Genomic DNA, 22,295 nt, shown 5'->3' on the forward strand with positions numbered 1-22,295 from the left:
ATATATGAATCTATGCCTGCTTGTATTTTTCTTAAGATAAAATATTTATTTTTAGTTTTCAAAGAAATCAGCGATACAATGTCGAGTCACAGGCTCCTATTTTATTATTTAGTATGTAAAGTAGTCGTAATACTTCTTGCTATCAGAGTGGCGCAGCCGGAAGCGTGACTACTGATAGTGAGGGTGTTACATTATGGTATCAGAGCAGTTCATCCTAATTAGAGCCTTGGGAATGGACTAACTACGCTTCATTGCATTCTCTGAGTGTCTATCATGTTGTAGGACTTGTCCAAGTAACAAGAATTAGAATTTTATGTACATGACTGCCTATTAATTAACACTGTTAGCTTATCGTTGCATATTTGTTGATGTTAAGTCTGGCCAACTTAATGTTGATGGCTATGTGAACGGGGAAGTTAATAGGTTACTATGGGCGAATTAGAATTGATAAGTAATAGGTAATGCTTATCGCGCTGCTTGCGGACGTTAGGAATTAATTCTGGAGGATACTCTTCTATATGTCTCGAAAATTTTACTAATGACTTGTAATTTGTTCTTTTATAGTGTGCCTTAAAATCCTTATTTGAGATTTCTTTCTGAAAAGTTGTTTGATTATTTTTCAACTTTACCTCTTGCTGAAATGCATTCTCGTTTAATCCTAACTGCTTACGTTTACTTAAATTCTTTGGAGGATTTGTTTGTCTTTTCAAACTCTTTTTGATTCATGTAGTCTTTTATGTAAATCTGAAATTGTTTAAAAAAAAAAAGGGGGGGCACTTGAAATTTTAGTTTTAAACTTAAGAAAAAAAAATTTTCGATTCTCTTAGAAGAAATTTCAACTTAATCATTTCTTACTTAATTGTACCTAAAATTATTCTTTAAATTTGATAAAAATATTTTGAATTGGGCATGTCTCTGATTATATGTACTTTTGAAATCATATCTCAAATTTTTCTTTTTAAACAAAATTCGAAATTCCTTTCAATTTTACTGTGATTTCAACATATACTCCTAATTGACTAAATGTTTGAATATCTTTTGAGATTTTTGAGGAACTACTTTTGATCCTTAGTCCAATTAAATTTCATCTTTTAAAATTTCATATATTTTGTCTTTACCTTAGAAGTAGTCTTAACGAAAAACAACTTGATTTCCTACCAACCTCACTTTGTTTTTATGTAAATTCTTAATTGATTATGTTAGGTACTCTTCAAGATTGTCGAGAAAAACATTTTATCCTTAGCTTAACTTATTTTCATTTCACAAATATTGCATAATTTAGTTCGACTTGAATTTGTTTTAATATAACATAATATTTACGTTTTGAGGATTTTCTGGAATTTTGTAAAGCAATTGCCCTGTTTTCCTCTATAGTTTCTATTGGAGTTCTTTGAAATCAAAATTCTTTCCTGTTTACATTTTGATTCTTCCTTCCGGAATACTTCATGACTTTTGATCATTCTTATTTGTCGGTGATTTGAACCATTCCTTCATATTCTTGTGAACTTTGTGCTCCTCTGATTTGGTTTTAGTTTATATTGATCTAAATTTATTACTACCCTTTTCTTATACCTTTTAGAATTCCTAAATTAAATATTTCTTGTTATGGTGCGAAATGACTCTTTCCAAAACATTTTCTCGTGCCTGTACATCATTGCTTAGTTGCAATCTTACACCTCCTTCCAAATTTATGAGAAACATAATTTTGTCGCTTATTCTTCTCTTCCTGCGAATTGTATCTCTTTGAACGTACTTGTACTTATCTCAGTGTCACACGTGGTCCTTAGAGATGAAAATCGATGTGTTAGCTTTTTAAGGAATGACTGGTGGAAGAGGAGGTTTAAGTTTTCAGTAGCTCGGTTGGAAGCTTGTCCGATGTCTTATGCTTAGTTGATCTTGTTTGAATTTCCTTGATTTAAGATCCTTTTTCATATGGCCTGATTCATTTTTAGGTACATCTTAACATTCTTGAATGTTCTTATGTGATGGCAATTTCGTTTTGATATTAACTTTTAAAACAAGTTTTGGATTCTCTTCTTAAGAAAGTTAAATCAATTTTTCTCGTTTGAATCACATCCATAGTTATTCTTTAAATTGACAAAGTTATTTTGGAATTGTCATGCACTGTTTTAAATGAAGTTTTGAAATTGACTTATAAGCAAATTTTTACTTCGGAATTCTTTTCTAAATAAAATTTAACTTCTTCCTTTTCCATATTTGCTATAATTTTTATACATGATTGAATATAAACCTTGAGAATTTTTAAACAAACGTTTGATTTTCTTATAACCTTGCCACAATTTCACTATATACCTTTATTTGACTAAATACCTAAATATCTATTAAGATTTTCGGAAAATTGTTTTGGCCTTAACCCAATTGACTTTTCCTTTTTAAACCTCACCTATTTTGTCTTTAACTTGTAACTTATTTTAACAAAAGGCAATTTGATTTCCTTCCGAGCTTTATGCCTATTTTTGGTTAAGTGGTGCACCTAATTATTTTTCTCAAATATTTGAGGGAATATTTTTGTTCTTAGCCAAATCGGTATTCATTTTGTTTTAAAACTCTACATAACCTATTTCAACGTGGAATTGTATTATCGTAATACCACAAATATACTTTTATTTTATTTTTTTTACAAAATGTTTGATGCGCACTTTTCCTTTAAAAACGTGAAATAGTTTTTAAAATGTTTTTCATTCTCTATGAGCAATTTAGTTGAAAGTGTTCTTAATTCTACACGAAACTTATGGGCTTTGTCTTTGGTCTTAAACATTCTTTTTCTGTAAACCTCGTATTCCTTGATTCAATTTAATTTTGTTTTAAACTACTGCATTGCTTTTTCTTTTGTTATTCCTATCGGATTTTGTTGATTCGGGAATCATTCTTGAGAATTGCCCAAACTAATTTTCTGTCTGACACTCTTCATTCCTTATGCATTCCTGATTACTTGTGGTTTCAAGAATCCTTTCAAGCTTGGCGGATTTTGTCGCTTATCTTTTTCCAAGGTCTTGTGTTCTTTGAAATAAATTCGAGGATTGCCTTAGAATTACGTACGACTTTTAGGGGTAGCAAACGAAACTTTAAAAATGCTGTTCGTAAACATAAAAGATGGATTGGTAAGTATGCAATGTTGTAAGAAGTATGGCAGTTTGTTCCTCGTAAAAGTTTACGGATGTTAGGATTGTAACGGGTTATGGAGTTGTGAAATGATTGAAGGAGTTGAGGAGTTAAAATTCTGGAATGGGTAAGAGATTTGTGAGCGAGTATTGTATCTGTTATTTTATACCAGCCTGTTTTGTAGCCCCTTTACCACACTAGTTACTGTTTTATTTTGTGAACATTTATCTTGATTTGCACCCTATTTTGTTCCTCCAAACTTTTGTAAAGTTTTGAACATTTATATATGCATACTAAGATTTCATACTTTTCTATAAAGTGCTTAAAAAGTAGAGTACAAAGACTATGTATTACCTTGTATATTACTTTAATTTTCGAGGACGAAAATTTTTATAAGGTGGGTAGGATGTAAGACCCATAATTTTTTAAATAAATCTTATTATAAATTAATTTAAATTCATTTATTCATTAGAAATTTTATTTTTAGAAATGATTTTATTAAAGCTAATTAAATCAGGTTTGATAATTAATTAGAAATTTTACTTAATTTCATAGTTATTGAATAATTTTCTATATTTAAATTATATAGCTTAATAGTTGTAAAAGAATAAGAATTTTATATGATTCGATTTTAGATTAATTGTATTTATATCATTTAGCACTTTAAGTTAAAGATAAAGAAAATGAATTATATTACCATGTATTCTCAATTAGAGTAATTTATTGAGAATCAATTAGTATTTTTATACCACAAATAATATTTTAAAGTAAATTTAGAGATTAAATTAGTTTTCCAAATATTAATACTTTATACTCCAATTTTATTAAAATTACCAAACTATCCCTATACCTAATTTTTACCAAAATCCTAAATTCCCAAAACATCACCCTAACCCTAATTTCCCCAAAACCCAGCCGCCTTACCTCCTCATTCACCGAACCCCCCTTTACTTCCCTAAGCCATGCAGCATATTCACATAAGAAAGAAAAGAGAAAGAAGGAAAGAGAGATGGGGGACCGAAGGAAGAGAAGAAAGGGAGTGGGGAGAAGAGAGGGAGACGGCGCCGGTGGGCATCACTGCCACCGTCGCCGTCGCTGTGCCGTCGGGAGGGAGATCTGAGAGAGCGAGCACGGAGTTGAGGGGAGCAGAGAAGTCGTTCGCCACTGCTAGACTGCCGTCGCCAGCAATTCGCCGGTGCTGAAGCTCGTCACTGCTGCGTCGCCACCGCGCCGTTGCGTCGTAGGAGCTTCCAGTTCTGTTGCCGCCGTTCGTGCCGTCACCTCCAGCCCGCGCCGTTGCCGTTCGTGAACAGGGAAAGAGAGAGAGAGAGAGAGAGAGAGAGAGAGAGCTCGGGAGCAGAGGAGAGAGGGGAGACCCGTGCTCAGCCACCGCCGTGCCTCTGCCGCCGAGAAGCCCCGCTGCCGCCACTGAGATTCACCATCGGTAAGGGTTTTTGAGTTTGGTTTACCTTCGTTTAAGATTCTAAAAACCTTATTGTCTCTGTGTGTTGGTTTTAGTCACCATCGAAGAAGCTTCAGCCGCCGTCGTCGAGTGTTACTGGGGAACAACCGCCGTGTCTCTGGTTGCCGAAATCACGGACTGGAGAGACGGGTGCTGCCTCTCCTATTGCTGCTGCTTCGTTCTTTTATCGTAAGCGGTCTTTGTTTCCAGTTCCATTGAATTCATTTCTGTTTCGATCCCATCGAGTTTGAATTCTCTATTTTGCTGTAACCATGGTCACTGTTGTTGGAATTACTGACGCCGCTCTCGGTGCTGATTGGATTGACCACCATAGCTATTTTGCATCACCTTCACTTTCCATTATTTCTGTCAAGTCCCGTTCTTGCCGGTGTTGGCCATTGGATTTGTAACAGCTCCAACTTTTATTTCCCTCTTGATTCGGTGAGTTTTTCTTGTTTTGGAACTCTCGCGGTTAGCGATTCGTTATAGTTTATTGAGGATTTTGCAATGCTATTTGCTATTTGATTGAGTTTCGGTTATTTCTTGTTGCGATTAGAGTAACTATGGTTGCTGCAAAAGTGGTTTGGAGCCGCGGTTGTGGCTGCCGCTATGATGAGCCGGGGGAAAAAGAGATTCTACGCGTTTAATTATGCGGATTGTGAATAATTGAGGTAGGGGTTTTCTTAAAATCTATTTTATATTACAGAGTTGTGATAAATAGATATTGATGTAAAGAGATTTACTTTTGTGATTATATTTGTCTTATGGATGTGATGGTTTGTTGGACTGAGTTATTGGGCGCTTGATTGCGTGAGTGGTGTGTGGTTGTGGATAAAAACCGGTTTGGAATGTCATTTACTTGATTATTAAGGAAGGTGGATTTTTTTGGTTTTGGAGTTTACTTAGTAATATATAAATGAAACGATTTTGGAAATAATTTGAGATATGAAAATAAATTGATTCTGGGAGCGGTTTGATTGTGAGTTGGTTTGATTTTATGAATGATTTAATATTTGAGCTGATTTGATTTTAAAAAGAGTTTTATTGTTAGAGTTGGTTGGTTTGAAAATAATTTGACATTGGAACTGGTTCAATTCTGGAAAATGTTTGAGATTTGGATATGGTTGAGAAAAGGTTTGAGAAATGTTTGGATGTGACCCGAAAAGGGTGGCAGTGTCCGAGTTTTAGAGGGGATGTTGTCGAAATTTTATAAAATTAGAAGTTTTATTTAAAGTAACAAATTAAAAAGATTTGTTTTTAAGCATTATACGTTTTAAGATTGATTTGCCTATCAAAGAAAGAATTTTGTTTTGGAATTGAGATTGTTAACGAAGAGAATGAAAAAGAGGAGGATGAGGATTTTATTTGAAATATGGCTTTGAAATGAACTTGGAAATGAAATTTGGATTAATGAATGATTATGATGTTGAGAATGTTGAGATATGATCTTTGAATTATTCATTGACTTATGAATTTGAAATATCTGAGATACGAGGTTCCCTGGATTAAGTGCCGTGGCTTGCCACCACGTGTACCAGGTTGAGAACTCGATACTCTGTTGACCCTACGACGTAAGTGTGACCGGGCACTATATAAATTCCCGGGAATGTTACCCCCATTGAGCAATATTGATTATTTGAGATAAAGCTATGCATAGACTCTTGGGGATGCACGTCGGGGGACAGTCTAAGGACAATTCAGACTTGTCGGGTTGGCTGGATAACCGACAGATGAGCCTCATCAGCCATAGGACAAGCATGCATCATATGCATTTGTATGCTTTGCTTGGGTTTGAACTTGTTTTGGTTTGCCTAATTGCTAAACTGTTCTTAACTGCTACTTGAACTATTTGCTGTAACTGCTACCTACTTGTGCTTTCCTTGTCTGTTTTGCCTGTGATTGTCCTGGCGTGCTACATTTGAGAATGGACTTTGGTGCTGAATTAATGATTGTGTTGTCTGATTGCGTGGTTGATTTCTGATTGAGATTTTTCATATAAGAAAGCAAAGGTTTCGGATTTTTGATAGATTAAACGTTTCTTTGAAAATGTTTTGAACGATTACCTACTGGTTTTTAAAAGATTCATAAGGCAATGATAATCACTGAGTTTGAAAACAGTTTTTTTTTATTAAATATCTTCTTATAACAACTTTGAAACTCAGTGGTGAGACCGTGTGGTTAGGTTCTCACCCCCCTACAGCTTTACCTTTTCAGGAACCGGAAGAAGCGTTATGAAGAGTTACACTGCATTTGGCTTATATGTTGTTGTATTCATTAGATTATTTTTCTTCCCTCGTCTTTGTTATTACAATTTTGTAAGAGGGATAGGAATTGTATGTTTTATATGTATAATATAAAGTTATTATGTAAGGAGTCTTATATATGAATCTATGCCTGCTTGTATTTTTCTTAAGATAAAATATTTATTTTTAGTTTTCAAAGAAATCAGCGATACAATGTCGAGTCACAGGCTCCTATTTTATTATTTAGTATGTAAAGTAGTCGTAATACTTCTTGCTATCAGAGTGGCGCAGCCGAAAGCGTGACTACTGATAGTGAGGGTGTTACAGCGTGGGTGACGCGGACGCGTAGGAGGCCTTTTTTGAGATTGACGTGATTTCGTGGGGAACGCGATTGCGTGGAACAATTGTGTTAAAGGCACGCCTCCAGCCTTGCTTCAGCGTGACTCTCTGTTCACTTTCCTATTATTTTAATGCCCTTGCGACGCGGACGCGTCAGCGACGCTGTCGCGTCGCGTGCTCTCTTTTTCTTTTTTTTCTTTTTTTTATGCAGTATGCAGAATGCAAAATACAGTGAATGTCATGCAAAAACTTCAGGTTCAAACAAAATTCAAAAACAGAGCAAAATAGAGGGGGAAGGATCATACCATGGTGGGTTGTCTCCCACCTAGCACTTTTAGTTAAAGTCCTTAAGTTGGACATTTGATGAGCTTCCTGCTATGGTGGCTTGTGCTTGAATTCGTCCAGAAATCTCCACCAGTGTTTGGAATGCTAGCATCCTCCGGGGTCCCAAACAAAGTACATAAAGCCTTTGTGTGAGTTCAAACATGCTTGCAGGCTCCCGGAGTGTTGAATGGTAGAATAGATTCCAGGATCCCAAACTCTACTTGTACACCCGTCTTTGTCTTGATCTGCATTTTTCCAGCCAGGTGATAAGTAATGTGAATTCTCACTGCAGTGACCAAACAGCTTCCGAGATCCTTCCAATTGAGCTTGACACCAATTCCTGCACCTCAAACTGAAGTGCGAAACCTCATTGAATCTTGCATACCAGCGCTGAGTGTGAGTCATTTCCCTTTTTCTCTTAAAGCCGCAAAGAGCTCTAAGCTGGCTGATGAGCGGATAATTTATACGCTTTTTGGCATTGTTTTTAGGTAGTTTTTAGTAAGTTCAAGCTACTTTTAGGGATGTTTTCATTAGTTTTTATGTTAAATTCACATTTCTGGACTTTACTATGAGTTTGTGTGTTTTTCTGTGATTTCAGGTAATTTCTGGCTGAAATTGAGGGACCTGAGCAAAACTCTGATAGGAGGCTGACAAAGGACTGCTGATGCTGTTGGAATCTAACCTCCCTGCACTCGAAATGAATTTTCTGGAGCTATAGAACTCTAAATGGCGCGCTCTCAACGGCGTTGGAAAGTAGACATCTAGAGCTTTCTAGCAATATATAATAGTTCATACTTTATTTGGGAATTGATGACGTAAACTGGTGCTCAATGCCAGTTCCATGTTGCTGTCTGGAGTAAAACGCCAGAAACACGTCACGACCCGGAGTTGAACGCCCAAAACACATTACAACTTGGCGTTCAACTCCAAAAGAAGCCTCAGCTCGTGGATAGATCAAGCTCAGCCCAAACACACACCAAGTGGGCCCCGGAAGTGGATTTATGCATCAATTACTTACTCCTGTAAACCCTAGTAGCTAGTCTAGTATAAATAGGATAATTTACTATTGTATTAGACATCTTTGGTCTCGGTCTTGTTTTATTCTTCATCTTAGGAGACTATTGATCACGTTTTAAGGGGCTGGCCATTCGGCCATGCCTGAACCTTTCACTTATGTATTTTCAACGGTGGAGTTTCTACACACCATAGATTAAGGGTGTGGAGCTCTGCTGTACCTCAAGTTTCAATGCAATTACTATTATTTTCTATCCAATTCGAATTATTCCTATTCTAAGATATTCGTTGCACTTCAACTTGATGAATGTGATGATCCGTGACACTCATCATCATTTTCACCTATGAACGCGCGTGATTGACAACCACTTCCGTTCTACCTTAGACCGGGCGCATATCTCTTGGATTCCTTAATCAGAATCTTCGTGGTATAAGCTAGAATTGATGGCGGCATTCATGGGAATCCAGAAAGTCTAACCTTGTCTGTGGTATTCCGAGTAGGATTCCGGGATTGAATGACTGTGACGAGCTTCAAACTCCTGAAGGCTGGGCGTTAGTAACAGACGCAAAAGAATCAAGGGATTCTATTCCAACCTGATTGAGAACCGACAGATGATTAGCCGTGCTATGACAGAGCATTTGGACCTTTTTCACTGAGAGGATGGGATGTAGCCATTGACAACAGTGATGGCCTACATACAGCTTGCCATAGAAGGGAGTGATAAAATTGGATAAAAGCAGTAGGAAAGCAAAGATTCAGGAGGAGCACAGCATCTCCATACGCATATCTGAAATCCCCAACATTGGATTACATGAGTAACTTTATCTTTATTTTATATTTATTATTTATTATTAAATTTCGAAAATCCATAATCGATTACTATCCGCCTGACTGAGATTTACAAGATGACCATAGCTTGCTTCATACCAACAATCTCTATGGAATCGACCCTTACTCACGTAAGGTTTATTACTTGGACGACCCAGTACACTTGCTGGTTAGTTGAACGGAGTTGTGTCCACACATAGCAAAGAGCCATTATAATTATTCCATACAACAACAAAGAGTACAACATTGATGATCACAATTTCGTCCACCAAGTTTTTGGCGCCGTTGCCGGGGATTGTTCGAGTATGGACAACTAACGGTTTGTCTTGTTGCTCAGATTAGGTAATTTTCTTTTTATTTTCTTTTCAAAAAAGTTTTCTTTATTTTTCGTTTTTCCAAAAGAATATTTTCAAAAAAATAATAAAAATACAAAAAAATTAGAAAATCATAAAAACAAAAAAAATAAATATTTTGTGTTTCTTGTTTGAGTCTTGAGTCACATTTTAAGTTTGGTGTCAATTGCATGTTTTAAAAATATATTTCTTGCATTTTTCGAAAATTCATGCATTCATAGTGTTTTTTATGATCTTCAAGTTGTTCTTGGTAAGTCTTCTTGTTTGATCTTGATGTTTTCTTATTTTGTGTTGTTTGTTGTTTTTCATATGCATTTTTCGTTTGTTAGAGTCCATGCATTAAGGATTTCTAAGTTTGGTATCTTGCATGTTTTCTTGGCATCAAAATTTTTTTCAAAATTATGTTCTTGATGTTCATCATGATCTTCAAAGTGTTCTTGGTGTTCATCTTGACATTCATAGTGTTCTTGCATGCATCATGTGTTTTGATCCAAGATTTTCATGTTTTGGGTCATTTTTATGTTTTTCTCTCTCATCATTAAAATTTTAAAAATCAAAAAAATATCTTTTCGTTATTTCTCTCCAACATTTCGAAAATTTGAGTTGACTTGGTCAAAAATTTTTAAAAATTAGTTGTTTCTTACAAGTCAAGTCAAATTTTCAATTCTAAAAATCTTATCTTTTCAAAATCTTTTTCAAAAATCATATCTTTTCAATTTTATCTTTGTTTTTCGAAAATTTTCAAAAATATTCTTTAAAATATTTTTCAAAATATTTTTCTTAATTTTATCTTTAATTTTCGAAAATTTACTAACAATTAATGTGATTGATTCAAAAATTTGAAGTTTGTTACTTTCTTGTTAAGAAATGTTCAATCTTTAAATTCTAGAATCTTATCTTTTAGTTTCTTGTTAGTCAAGTAATTAATTTTAATTTTAAAATCAAATCTTTTTCAAAATATCTTTTTCATCTTTTTAATCATATATCTTATCTTTTTATCTTATCTTTTTATCATATCTCTTTCAAAATTTTATCTTTTTCAAATTTTGATTTCAAAATATCTTATCTAAACTTATCTTCTTATCTTTTTCAAATTTGACTTTAATATCTTTTTAAACTAACTATTTGACTTTTTGTTTGTTTCTTATCTTTTTCAAAACCACCTAACTACTTTTCCCTCTCTAATTTTCGAAAATACCTCCCTCTTTTTCAAAAATTCTTTTTAATTGTTTAAATTCTAATTTTAATCATATCTTATCTTTAATTTTCGAAAATCACTAACCACTTTTTCAAAATTATTTTCGAAATTCTCTATCTCTCCTTCTATCTATTTATTTATTTATTCACTAACACTTCTCTTCATCTCTCTTCATCTCAGATCACCACCTGTATCCTTACTCATTCTTCTTCACTACTCTGCCCTTTCTTCTTCTAGTAACATAAAGGAATCTCTATACTTTGACATAGAGGATTCCTCTTTCTTTTCTTGTTCTCTTCTTCCCTATATGAGCAGGAACAAGAAAAAAGACACTCTTGTTGAAGCTGATCCAGAACCTGAAAGGACTCTGAAGAGGAAACTAAGAGAAGCTAAACTACAACAATCCAGAGGCAACCTTTCTGAAATTTTCGAACAAGAGAAGGAGATGGCAGCCGAACCCAACAACAATAATGCAAGGAGGATGCTTGGTGACTTCACAAAACCAACGTCCAAATTTGATGGAAGAAGCATCTCTATTCCAGCCATTGGAGCAAACAATTTTGAGCTGAAACCTCAATTAGTTGCTTTAATGCAACAGAACTGCAAGTTTCATGGACTTCCATCTGAAGATCCTTACCAGTTTTTAACTGAGTTCTTGCAGATTTGTGAGACTGTTAAGACGAATGGAGTAGATCCTGAAGTCTACAGGCTCATGCTTTTCCCTTTTGCTGTAAGAGACAGAGCTAGAACATGGTTGGACTCACAACCTAAGGATAGCCTGGACTCCTGGGATAAGCTGGTCACGGCCTTCTTGGATAAATTCTTTCCTCCTCAAAAGCTGAGCAAGCTTAGAGTGGATGTTCAGACCTTCAAGCAAAAAGATGGTGAATTCCTCTATGAAGCTTGGGAAAGATACAAGCAGATGACCAAAAAGTGTCCTTCTGACATGTTTTCAGAATGGACCATATTAGATATATTCTATTATGGTCTATCTGAGTTTTCCAAAATGTCATTGGACCATTCCGCAGGTGGATCTATTCACCTAAAGAAAACACCTGAAGAGGCTCAAGAACTTATTGACATGGTTGCAAATAACCAATTCATGTACATTTCTAAGAGGAATTCTGTGAATAGTGGGACGCCTCAGAGGAAGAAATTTCTTGAAATTGATGCTCTGAATGCCATATTGGCTCAGAACAAAGTGTTGACTCAGCAAGTCAACATGATCTCTCAAAGTCTGAATGGATGGCAAAATGCATCCAACAGTACTAAAGAGGCAGCTTCTGAAGAAGCTTATGATACTGAGAACCGTGCAATGGCAGAGGTTAATTACATGGGTGAACCTTATGGAAACACCTATAACTCATCATGGAGAAATCATCCAAATTTCTCATGGAAGGATCAACAAAAGCCTCAACAAGGCTTTAATAATGGTGGAAGAAATAGGCTCAGTAATAACAAGCCTTTTCCATCTTCTTCTCAGCAATAGACAGAAAATTCTGAACAGAGCCCCTCTAATTTAGCAAACTTAGTCTCTGATCTATCAAAAGCCACTTTAAGTTTCATGAGTGAAACAAGGTCCTCCATTAGAAATCTGGAGGCACAAGTGGGCCAGCTGAGTAAGAAAGTCATTGAAACTCCTCCCAGTATTCTCCCAAGCAATACAGAAGAGAATCCAAAAGGAGAGTGCAAGGCCATTGAAGTAATCAATATGGCCGAATGCACAAGGGAGGAGAAGGACGAAAATTCTAGTGAAAAAGACCTCCTAGGACGTCTCTCAAATAAGAAGGAGTTCCCCCATTGAGGACCTAAAGGAATCTGAGGCTCATATAGAGACCATAGAGATTCCATTAAATCTCCTTCTGCCATTCATGAGCTCTGAAGACTATTCTTCCTCAGAAGAGGATGAAGATGTAACTGGAGAGCAAGTTGCTCAATATCTAGGAGCTATCATGAAGCTGAATGCCAAGTTGTTTGGCAATGAGACTTGGGAAGGTGAATCCCCCTTGCTCATTAGTGAACTAGATACATGGATTCAGAAAACTCTACCTCAGAAAATTCTTTTTATCCTATTTGATTTTCAGTTGCTTGGGGACAAGCAACAATTTAAGTTTGGTGTTGTGATGAGCGGATAATTTATACACTTTTTGGCATTGTTTTTAGGTAGTTTTTAGTAAGTTCAAGCTACTTTTAAGGATGTTTTCATTAGTTTTTATGTTAAATTCACATTTCTGGACTTTACTATGGGTTTGTGTGTTTTTCTGTGATTTCAGGTAATTTCTGGCTGAAATTGAGGGACCTGAGCAAAACTCTGATAGGAGGCTGACAAAGGACTGCTGATGCTGTTGGAATCTAACCTCCCTGCACTCGAAATAAATTTTCTGGAGCTACAAAACTCTAAATGGCGCGCTCTCAACAGCGTTCGAAAGTAGACATCCAGCGCTTTCCAGCAATATATAATAGTCCATACTTTATTTGGGAATTGACGATGTAAACTGGCGCTCAATGCCAGTTCCATGTTGCTGTCTGGAGTAAAACGCCAGAAACACGTCACGACCCGGAGTTGAACGCCCAAAATACGTTACAACTTGGCGTTCAACTCCAAAAGAAGCCTCAGCTCGTGGATAGATCAAGCTCAGCCCAAACACACACCAAGTGGACCCCGGAAGTGGATTTATGCATCAATTACTTACTCCTGTAAACCCTAGTAGCTAGTCTAGTATAAATAGGATAATTTACTATTGTATTAGACATCTTTGGTCTCGGTTTTGTTTTATTCTTCATCTTAGGAGACTATTGATCACGTTTTGGGGGGCTGGCCATTTGGCCATGCCTGAACCTTTCACTTATGTATTTTCAACGGTGGAGTTTCTACACACCATAGATTAAGGGTGTGGAGCTCTGCTGTACCTCAAGTTTCAATGCAATTACTATTATTTTCTATCCAATTCGAATTATTCCTATTCTAAGATATTCGTTGCACTTCAACTTGATGAATGTGATGATCCGTGACACTCATCATCATTCTCACCTATGAACGCGCGTGATTGACAACCACTTCCGTTCTACCTTAGACCGGGCGCATATCTCTTGGATTCCTTAATCAGAATCTTCGTTGTATAAGCTAGAATTGATGGCGGCATTCATGGGAATCCGAAAAGTCTAACCTTGTCTGTGGTATTCCGAGTAGGATTCCGGGATTGAATGACTGTGACGAGCTTCAAACTCTTGAAGGCTGGGCGTTAGTGACAGACGCAAAAGAATTAAGGGATTCTATTCCAACCTGATTGAGAACCGACAGATGATTAGCCGTGCTGTGACAGAGCATTTGGACCTTTTTCACTGAGAGGATGGGATGTAGCCATTGACAACGGTGATGGCCTACATACAGCTTGCCATAGAAGGGAGTGATAAAATTGGATAAAAGCAGTAGGAAAGCAGAGATTCAGGAGGAGCACAGCATCTCCATACGCCTATCTGAAATCCCCATCGTTGGATTACATGAGTAACTTTATCTTTATTTTATGTTTATTATTTATTATTAAATTTCGAAAATCCATAATCGATTACTATCCGCCTGACTGAGATTTACAAGATGACCATAGCTTGCTTCATACCAACAATCTCTATGGAATCGACCCTTACTCACGTAAGGTTTATTACTTGGACGACCCAGTACACTTGCAGGTTAGTTGAACGGAGTTGTGTCCACACATAGCAAAGAGCCATTATAATTATTCCATACAACAACAAAGAGTACAACATTGATGATCACAATTTCGTCCACCACTGGCCATCTGTCTCAAGCAAACCATATTCAGGTGGAAAATTGAAGATAAAGGTCAAGGATTTTACCCACTTGAAGTTTGTGTTGGGTGGTAGTGGCCTTGGGATCAGTGTTTTCAGTAGTTCTACAAGCTCTACTCCCTTGTGGTCTTCTGTGAATTCCTCCACTTCTTGGCAATTTTCTTTCAATTCAACCATGTCTTGATCAAAGTCACTGATATCTTCCTCATCACTTGAGTCATAATTGGGAGGTTGAGAAAAGTCGACCTCTGCATCATCCTCGTATTCACTTGGGAAAGATTCTTTTGTCTCCAGGAATTCACTTGCGGATGCAAGTTCAATACCAAGAGAACTTGACTTGTGATCATCATCATCAAGGAAACATGTGTCTCGGGTAGTTCCGTCTAGTTCTCCATAAGGTATGCTTTGGGGGTTGTGTACTATCCTCCTTAGCATCAATTGTAGCGTCCTTGACGGAATTCTCCACAACTCTAGATTTAGGTGGCGGTTCGGCATCTCCTAAATCTTCAACCAACTCTTCTTCTTCGACAATGACAGCGTCCTCTACTTGTTCTAGTACGAAGTTATGCTCTATGTTGTCCACTGGAGTTTCTAGTGTCTTCTTCACGCTACGTTTTTCATTAGATTCTCCACATGAAGCCATGGGAGTCTGTTGAGTGTCCGAACGTCTGGAAGATAATTGATGAAGGGTTGCATTAAATTGGTCTACTGATTTTTCGAAGCGAACCTGTGATTCTTGGCTTGATGGATATGGACATGGCGCATAGGGGAGTGGTGGTTCTTGGGAGTAATTGGATTGGCGTTGGGGCAGATAAGGATCATATGGTAGTGAATGGTGAAAAGAAGCGTGTGAGTACGTGTGGTGGTTCGAAGTTATGTTGAGAGGATGGTCTCTGAGCACAGGGTGGGGCTTGTTGGTAGCTACGAGGTGGTCCATCGAATCTATCAGTTGGGCATGCATTGTAAAATGGTCTTTGTCCATGATATCTAGGAGGATGTTGTTGCCTAAAGGGGTGATCAGATCCTCGTGGCTCCATCCATCTTTGATTGCTTAGACCTTGATGCATAGTCCTGTTATAGCTTCCATTCCTTGCAACAAAATTAGAACTAAACTCAAAGCGAGAGGGGTGAGAATTCATAATAGTTATCAGAAATGAGGAGGGAAGAGAAGAAACAAATAAACAAGTAAAAGAAAAATATTTACAATAACCAATAATAAGGCACACGTTTGTAATTCCCCGGCAACGGCGCCATTTTGACGTTAGAATTTTTGCTAGTAAAGAATTTTACAAAAATATAGTCGCGTTGTGAGTATGGATTCTAAACCAACAGAAAATCCCTTCATACAAACGTTTTGGTTGTCACAAGTAACAAAACCCGATAAATTTATAAACCGAAGTATTCAAACCTCGGGTCGTCTTCTCAAGGAATTGCAGGGAAGTATGATTTATTATTGGTTATGGAAAAACAGTGTTTGGGTTTGAAAAAGGTTTTAAGCAAGAGAAATAGATTGCAAGAATTAATAAATTAATAACTAATAAAACTCTTGGCAATGTATGAAAACTGGAAGTCCTATCCCAGGTATCCTTATCAATTCTGATGAGAATTGGATTTTTCTCCCACTAAGTTAACCTCTAACTATGAAGGTAAGTCAAGTGGATGGAATAAGTTTGGTTATTCAGGTCCTAGTCTTTCCTTGGAAAGGGCTAGAGTTATTGGAACTCGAGTTAATTCTTGAAGAATTCCAATTTTCAGTCAACAATGAGTTTGACAACTCAAGAGTTACCAATTAATCAATTAAAGCCAAGAATATAAAAAGCTAAATGAAAAATCATAAATCTAAAATACCTCAATTGCATTAATAAAATAAAATAAATCCAAACATGAAGAGTCATAAGCCAAATAGGCAACATCAATAATCAACAATTAAGAGAAGTCGAAATAAAAAGATATTGAACCTGATAGAAAGATGAGATAAAAATATTCTTAAGTTCTAAAAATCCTAATCCTAATCCTAAGAGAGAGGAGGGAACCTCTCTCACTAAAAACTACATCTAAATCCTAAAAAGTGTGTATTCTCTATATACCTTATGAATGGTTGGATTCCTCCATTTATAATCCTTCAATCTGTGTTCTCTGGGCTTAGATCTGGGCCAAAAAGGGCCCAAAAATTGCTGAAGATGACTTCTGCGAATTCTGCAGATCGCGCACGTCACGCGTCTGCGTGGGTCACGCGGTCGCGTCATCTGGAGTGTTGCTCTTCCACACGGTCGCGTCAGTCATGCGCCCGCGTCAGTTGTATTTCGCAAGTCACGCGTTCGCCTCATCCATGCGCTCGCGTCGGTTCTCTTTCGTGCGAACCATGCGTTCGCGTCGTCTATGCGGACGCGTCACTGTCGGTTTCTCCAAAACTCCAATTTGTGCTTTCCTTCCATTTTTATATGTTTTCTTTCCATCCTTTAAATCATTCCTGCCCTATAAAACATGAAATTACTCAACACACAAATCACGGTATCGAATGGTAATAAAGGATAATTAAAATAATTACTTTTAAAGCATAGAAAACATGTGTTTCATATATATCACATAATAGGGAAGGGAAAGCAAAACTTATGCAATTTCTATGAATAAGTATGTGAAGGGTTGAATAAATCACTTAGATTGAGCATAATATACATAATAAAATATGGGTTTATCACTGACCAACGTGATGGAGAAAATAATCCTCGTATGCAGTCTACTGAGATTACACCAGCCACTTCTGATGCACAACCTGTGGAGATAGATATATCTCAGCCAACTGCTTCTAATGTAGAAGATTCTCAAAAGGTAGCTTAATATTTACATTTCTTAAATTTTTTGTGATTCAAGTGAATCATCATTTATGTGTAATGCAAATTTTTTTTATCTAAGATCATGGAATGAAAAGGCCTTCAAAATTGTCACCAAGGAAAAGATCCTTACCATTAGTAACTTCTGGCCCAGTGAATCCTATGTAGGGTGCTAGTTCAAGAACTGCAACAAGACTTGCCAATTACATGAAGTTCATCCAAACTCCAGGATTTAAGGCTCTAAGAAAGAAGAATTGAAGACTTTAGCTTAATATGTATAGGGCTTTCTGTTTTGAGTTTAAAACTTTTCACTAGACAAAGACTACATAAGAAAAAAATAATCCTTTATGTTTTGCTGTAAAGCCTTCTCTTTTGAGGCAACTATGTTTAACATGCTCATATTAGTTGGCTGCCTTTTGTGTTATGTAACTGACTGTGTTAAGTTGAACCATTATCTTAATACACTTATCTTTAAAGTTTGAACCATTATCTTAATACAGTGCTTGCTAGTTTTCAATCACTTATGCTGCCTTCTTTAGCATATTACTGTTTTCATTAATTGAGTTACCCAAATTTATATTCCATCAACAAACACCATTCATCAGTTTCTAATACCATAATCATGTTATCATTTTTTCATATATTGTTCATTCAATGAATATAGGGTACACACCACCAACTCTTTTAACTTATGCTTTACAATACATGATAGCCATTAACACTATCAATACAGACACAACTAATCCCAACAACTGGTTAACTAATTTTTTATTCCGAACATCTTCTAACCTCCCAAGCCTCTAATTAAAGTTCATCTTTACTTCATGATTATCTCCATAAGATTATGATTTTTCAATTGGTTCATCCTGCCCAGTATCTGTCTACAAAAAAAGTTCACACTATCTCTTCCCACTTGTCTGTAATTAAGCAAACATATAACATGCTCAAACTTCAGGGAAGAAGAACAAGAGAAGAATAGTGAGGTAGGAGCAATCATAACAACACAAGTAATACTGATAACTCACATTATAATTGGGACGACAAAAAAATGATTTATTTGGATTTGAATATATCCCAAACCACCTGAGAACTGGCCGGCAGCCGCAACAGCACCATTTCGGCACGTCAGATCTTCTGGTCCTGCTTTGCGTTCTCGTTCGATGGGCATTGAACGGTGAACTAATAGAGCTTCCAGCTCCAATGCTTCCACCATCCATCATGGATATTCACTTCCAGCTCCATGAATAACAAGAACAAGAAGAATGAAAAGAGAACGATGAAGAAGAAGAAAAAATTAACTTATTGAACATTTGGGAATTTAGGATTAAATATAGAGGGAGGGACCACATTGAGTATAAATTGAAATTGTATCCGTTTAACTAGCTGTTGGCACTATCTAGCATGGCAAAATGAGATCACATTAGTGTTTTGATAATGACTCATCACCGAAAAAATATCTAAGAACTATTATGATACCCAAAACTGTATCTGGAAAATTACAATAGTACAATTGAGATTTTAAAAACTACATTAAATAATAACTTGAATCTCGAAAACCATTATAAAAATTTATTCTATAAAATAAATATAAATTAAAATATAATTATTTTAAAATATTATAATAAAATAATTTTGAGCTGCACTTTATTTATTTAATTTGTCCCTCGATTATCCACGGCCTCAATCTAACCAAGAAGCATACGAGAAAAAACAGTAAGGTAGCGTTTGTTTTGAGGTACTGAGACAGAGACTGAGAGACTGAGACTCAGTATCGTGTTTGTTAGTTCAGAGACTAGTACTAAAATTTCTGTCTCTGTCTCTAAAATTTCAGTATTTCAGTACCTCCAAAAAGTAGGGACACAGGGGACTGAAGTTTTTAAAGATGGAGACTGAAACTTTAATAACATTTTATACCTAAAATACTTTCATTTCAATTAATTAATTCCAATTTTACTCTTTGTGCAAATTAAATTAGAGTTTCATTCTTGTTTTAATTCATGTCTCTCATTTTTCACCAAACAGAATACTGAGATTTATTTCAATTCCTGTCTCTTAGTCTCTGTCTCTCAGTCTCAGTCTTTCCGTCTCTGCCTCTGCACCAAAAGCTACCTAAGGAATACTTACCACGTGAAGAAAGGTGCCACGTTAGTAATCCGCAAAAAAATCACTCGCATACTCCTACCGTCGATCCAAATTAATCAACGGTCAAAACCATTCAAAACCACAAAACAAGAATCGCAATCTCAGCTGTCCATTTTATCACAATCAACGACCCAGATACCACACTCCCCATCCTATATAGCAACCCAAAACACACACCCAGTAATATAAAAGCCACTAAAGTACTGTCCTAACGACATCAAATTCAAGATCAAATCTCAACAGAAAAAGCTTCTCCGCACATCTCTTTCTCTTTAGTGTTTGAAAATGTCAGGTCGTGGAAAGGGAGGAAAGGGATTGGGAAAGGGGGGAGCGAAGAGGCACAGAAAGGTGCTTCGTGATAACATTCAGGGAATCACGAAACCCGCCATTCGCCGTTTGGCTCGCAGGGGAGGCGTCAAGAGAATCAGTGGCCTCATCTATGAGGAGACACGTGGCGTCCTCAAGATCTTCTTGGAGAACGTCATTCGCGATGCCGTTACCTACACCGAGCACGCTCGCCGCAAAACCGTTACTGCCATGGATGTTGTTTATGCCCTCAAGAGGCAGGGAAGGACTCTCTATGGTTTCGGTGGTTGATTCTATTTAGGGTTTAGTATTTGCTCGTGCTTGTAAATGTTTCACGAATTCGGTGTTATAGGTTTTTATGGATTTTATCATCTTGATGAAGTGTTTTTGTTTTTGTTTTTGTTTTTGGATAATTTGTTTTGTGGTCAAATTGAGTGGGCGGTGCCTGCCTTTGTTCAATTAGAGCCTCGAGTGCAGAATGCAAAATATTAGCACTAACTAGCAATGAATTTAAATTTGTCCCATCTAAAGGTTATTAGTATTACAATTAGTGATTTCTAGTGTCTTCGGTTTAGTTTTGTTGATTTTAAAATCCTGGTTTGTATGTTCAAATTATATTTTGGTATAGGCGGGTCCTTCCTCTTTGCAACTACCTGCAATCTTCTTCAGCTAAATGGAAATGCGGTGATTTTTAATAAGAGAAATAATGTATGTAACTTAAAATTAAAAATTTAATATAATTTTATATATTAATTAATATTTAAATTTAATTTTTATATTAGTATTTATTATAGTCTTTTAAATTTTAAAAATTATTTTACTAACTATATTTGTTATTATTTGTATTTATTAAAAGTTAATATTAATTTAATTTATTAAATATAGATATTATAATTTTTAAAAAGTAAAATTTTAACAAATTAAGTCTTAGTATGCGAGAATGTGTATGATATAAAAAAGCAACTCTAATGAGATTCAGTTAAAAATATGGTGGAAATATTTAGATTTGGTTTGATAAAATTATTTAAAAAAATAGTATAAATAGTTTATTTTGTATTTGATAAATGAAAAGATTTATATTTTTGTGTTTATGATTTTTAAAAGTTAGTTTGTATTTATTAAAATTAAAAATTTAATATTTAAATTTAATTTTTATATTAAAATATTTATTATAATATTTTTAAATTTTAAAAATTATTTTATTAAATATATTTGTTTGTATTTATTAAAAGTTATTTTTAATTTTATTTATCAATTGTAAACCTTACAATTTTTAAAATCTTATATTTTAAAAATTAATTTTTGTAAGTTATTTTCGAAAAATAAAAATTGGTTGACCAATTTTTTTCAAGTTGAATTCTAATGGGTCAATTACTAATTCTCGAAACCTAACTTGTGGTGGAATTATCCATAATAGAGATGGATATTTTATTGTTATCTAATAGGATGAATCTAAAATCAACTTAAATATTTTGGGTGTTTTTGAGGCATTATATGATTTAAAGTATTAGATTAGATTGATAAAAGATTTAATGGTTTATATTTAGAATTTAATTTTGATGCATTGTCAGTATAAAATAGTTTTATACATGTATTTAATTATATAATGTCATTAATAATTTTATCTTTTATATTGACTGTATAAATGATTATTCAAAAAAACGAATGTGATTGTACGACTGCATAAAACGTTTTATACTATTAGTGCATTAAAATTAAACTCTTATATTTAATCTATAAATAACTTATACTAAAGGTATCTTTATTTAAATTAAATAATTATATTATTTATGAAAATCCATAAACATAGAGTAATTATTCGAATGTATAATGTATCACATCTCGGTACTTAGGAACCAATCTATATATAGGCTAATCTCAGATATTGAATACTCGGGATATAACATGTGATAATTTAAATGTATCTTGAGTGCACTCGAAATATGACACATGTAAAAAAATGAGTACTCAGTACGCGAGAATTCGAGATATGCGTAAAAGGAGAATGGAGTCACAACATATAAAATACGCTTAGAATGGGAATTAGGGTCACAACACCCGAGATAAATGCGTATATGAAAAAAGGGTTTTAATTTAATTTATTAAATATAGATGCTCAATTTTTAAAGGTTTAATTATTCTGTTGGTCTTTATAGTTTCACAAAATTTTTAATTAGGTCTCTATACATTTTTTCCTTTTAATTTGGTCTCTGCACGAAATTATTTTTCAATTAGGTCCCTCTTGACAGTAATTGGTTTAATTGTATAGGGACTCAACTAAGAAAAAAAGAAATTGGTGTAGGGACCCAAATAAAAAAAAGTAT

The 22,295-nt window shown here is 35.3% G+C and overlaps 1 protein-coding gene and 1 non-coding gene across 2 annotated transcripts; one reads left to right on the forward strand and one right to left on the reverse strand.

The window, feature by feature from the left end:
* Nucleotides 1-11,729: 11,729 nt before the first annotated feature.
* On the reverse strand, nt 11,730-11,833 carry LOC130964639 (small nucleolar RNA R71). The gene has a single exon (XR_009080725.1). It is a non-coding gene; the product is annotated as a small nucleolar RNA R71 (small nucleolar RNA).
* An 8,035-nt stretch (nt 11,834-19,868) lies between these two features.
* On the forward strand, nt 19,869-20,643 carry LOC130961463 (histone H4). The gene has a single exon (XM_057887373.1). It carries the CDS (start codon nt 19,951-19,953, stop codon nt 20,260-20,262), a length of 312 nt encoding a protein of 103 aa, XP_057743356.1. The 5' UTR covers nt 19,869-19,950; the 3' UTR covers nt 20,263-20,643.
* The last annotated feature ends 1,652 nt before the right edge of the window (nt 20,644-22,295 follow it).

Source organism: Arachis stenosperma, chromosome 2, assembly GCF_014773155.1.
Source record: "Arachis stenosperma cultivar V10309 chromosome 2, arast.V10309.gnm1.PFL2, whole genome shotgun sequence".
Lineage (NCBI taxonomy): Eukaryota > Viridiplantae > Streptophyta > Magnoliopsida > Fabales > Fabaceae > Arachis > Arachis stenosperma.

What these genes read in the sequence shown, in the direction of transcription:
- LOC130961463 (XM_057887373.1), top strand. Translation starts at nt 19,951, where the DNA reads ATGTCAGGTCGTGGAAAGGGAGGAAAGGGATTGGGAAAGGGGGGAGCG.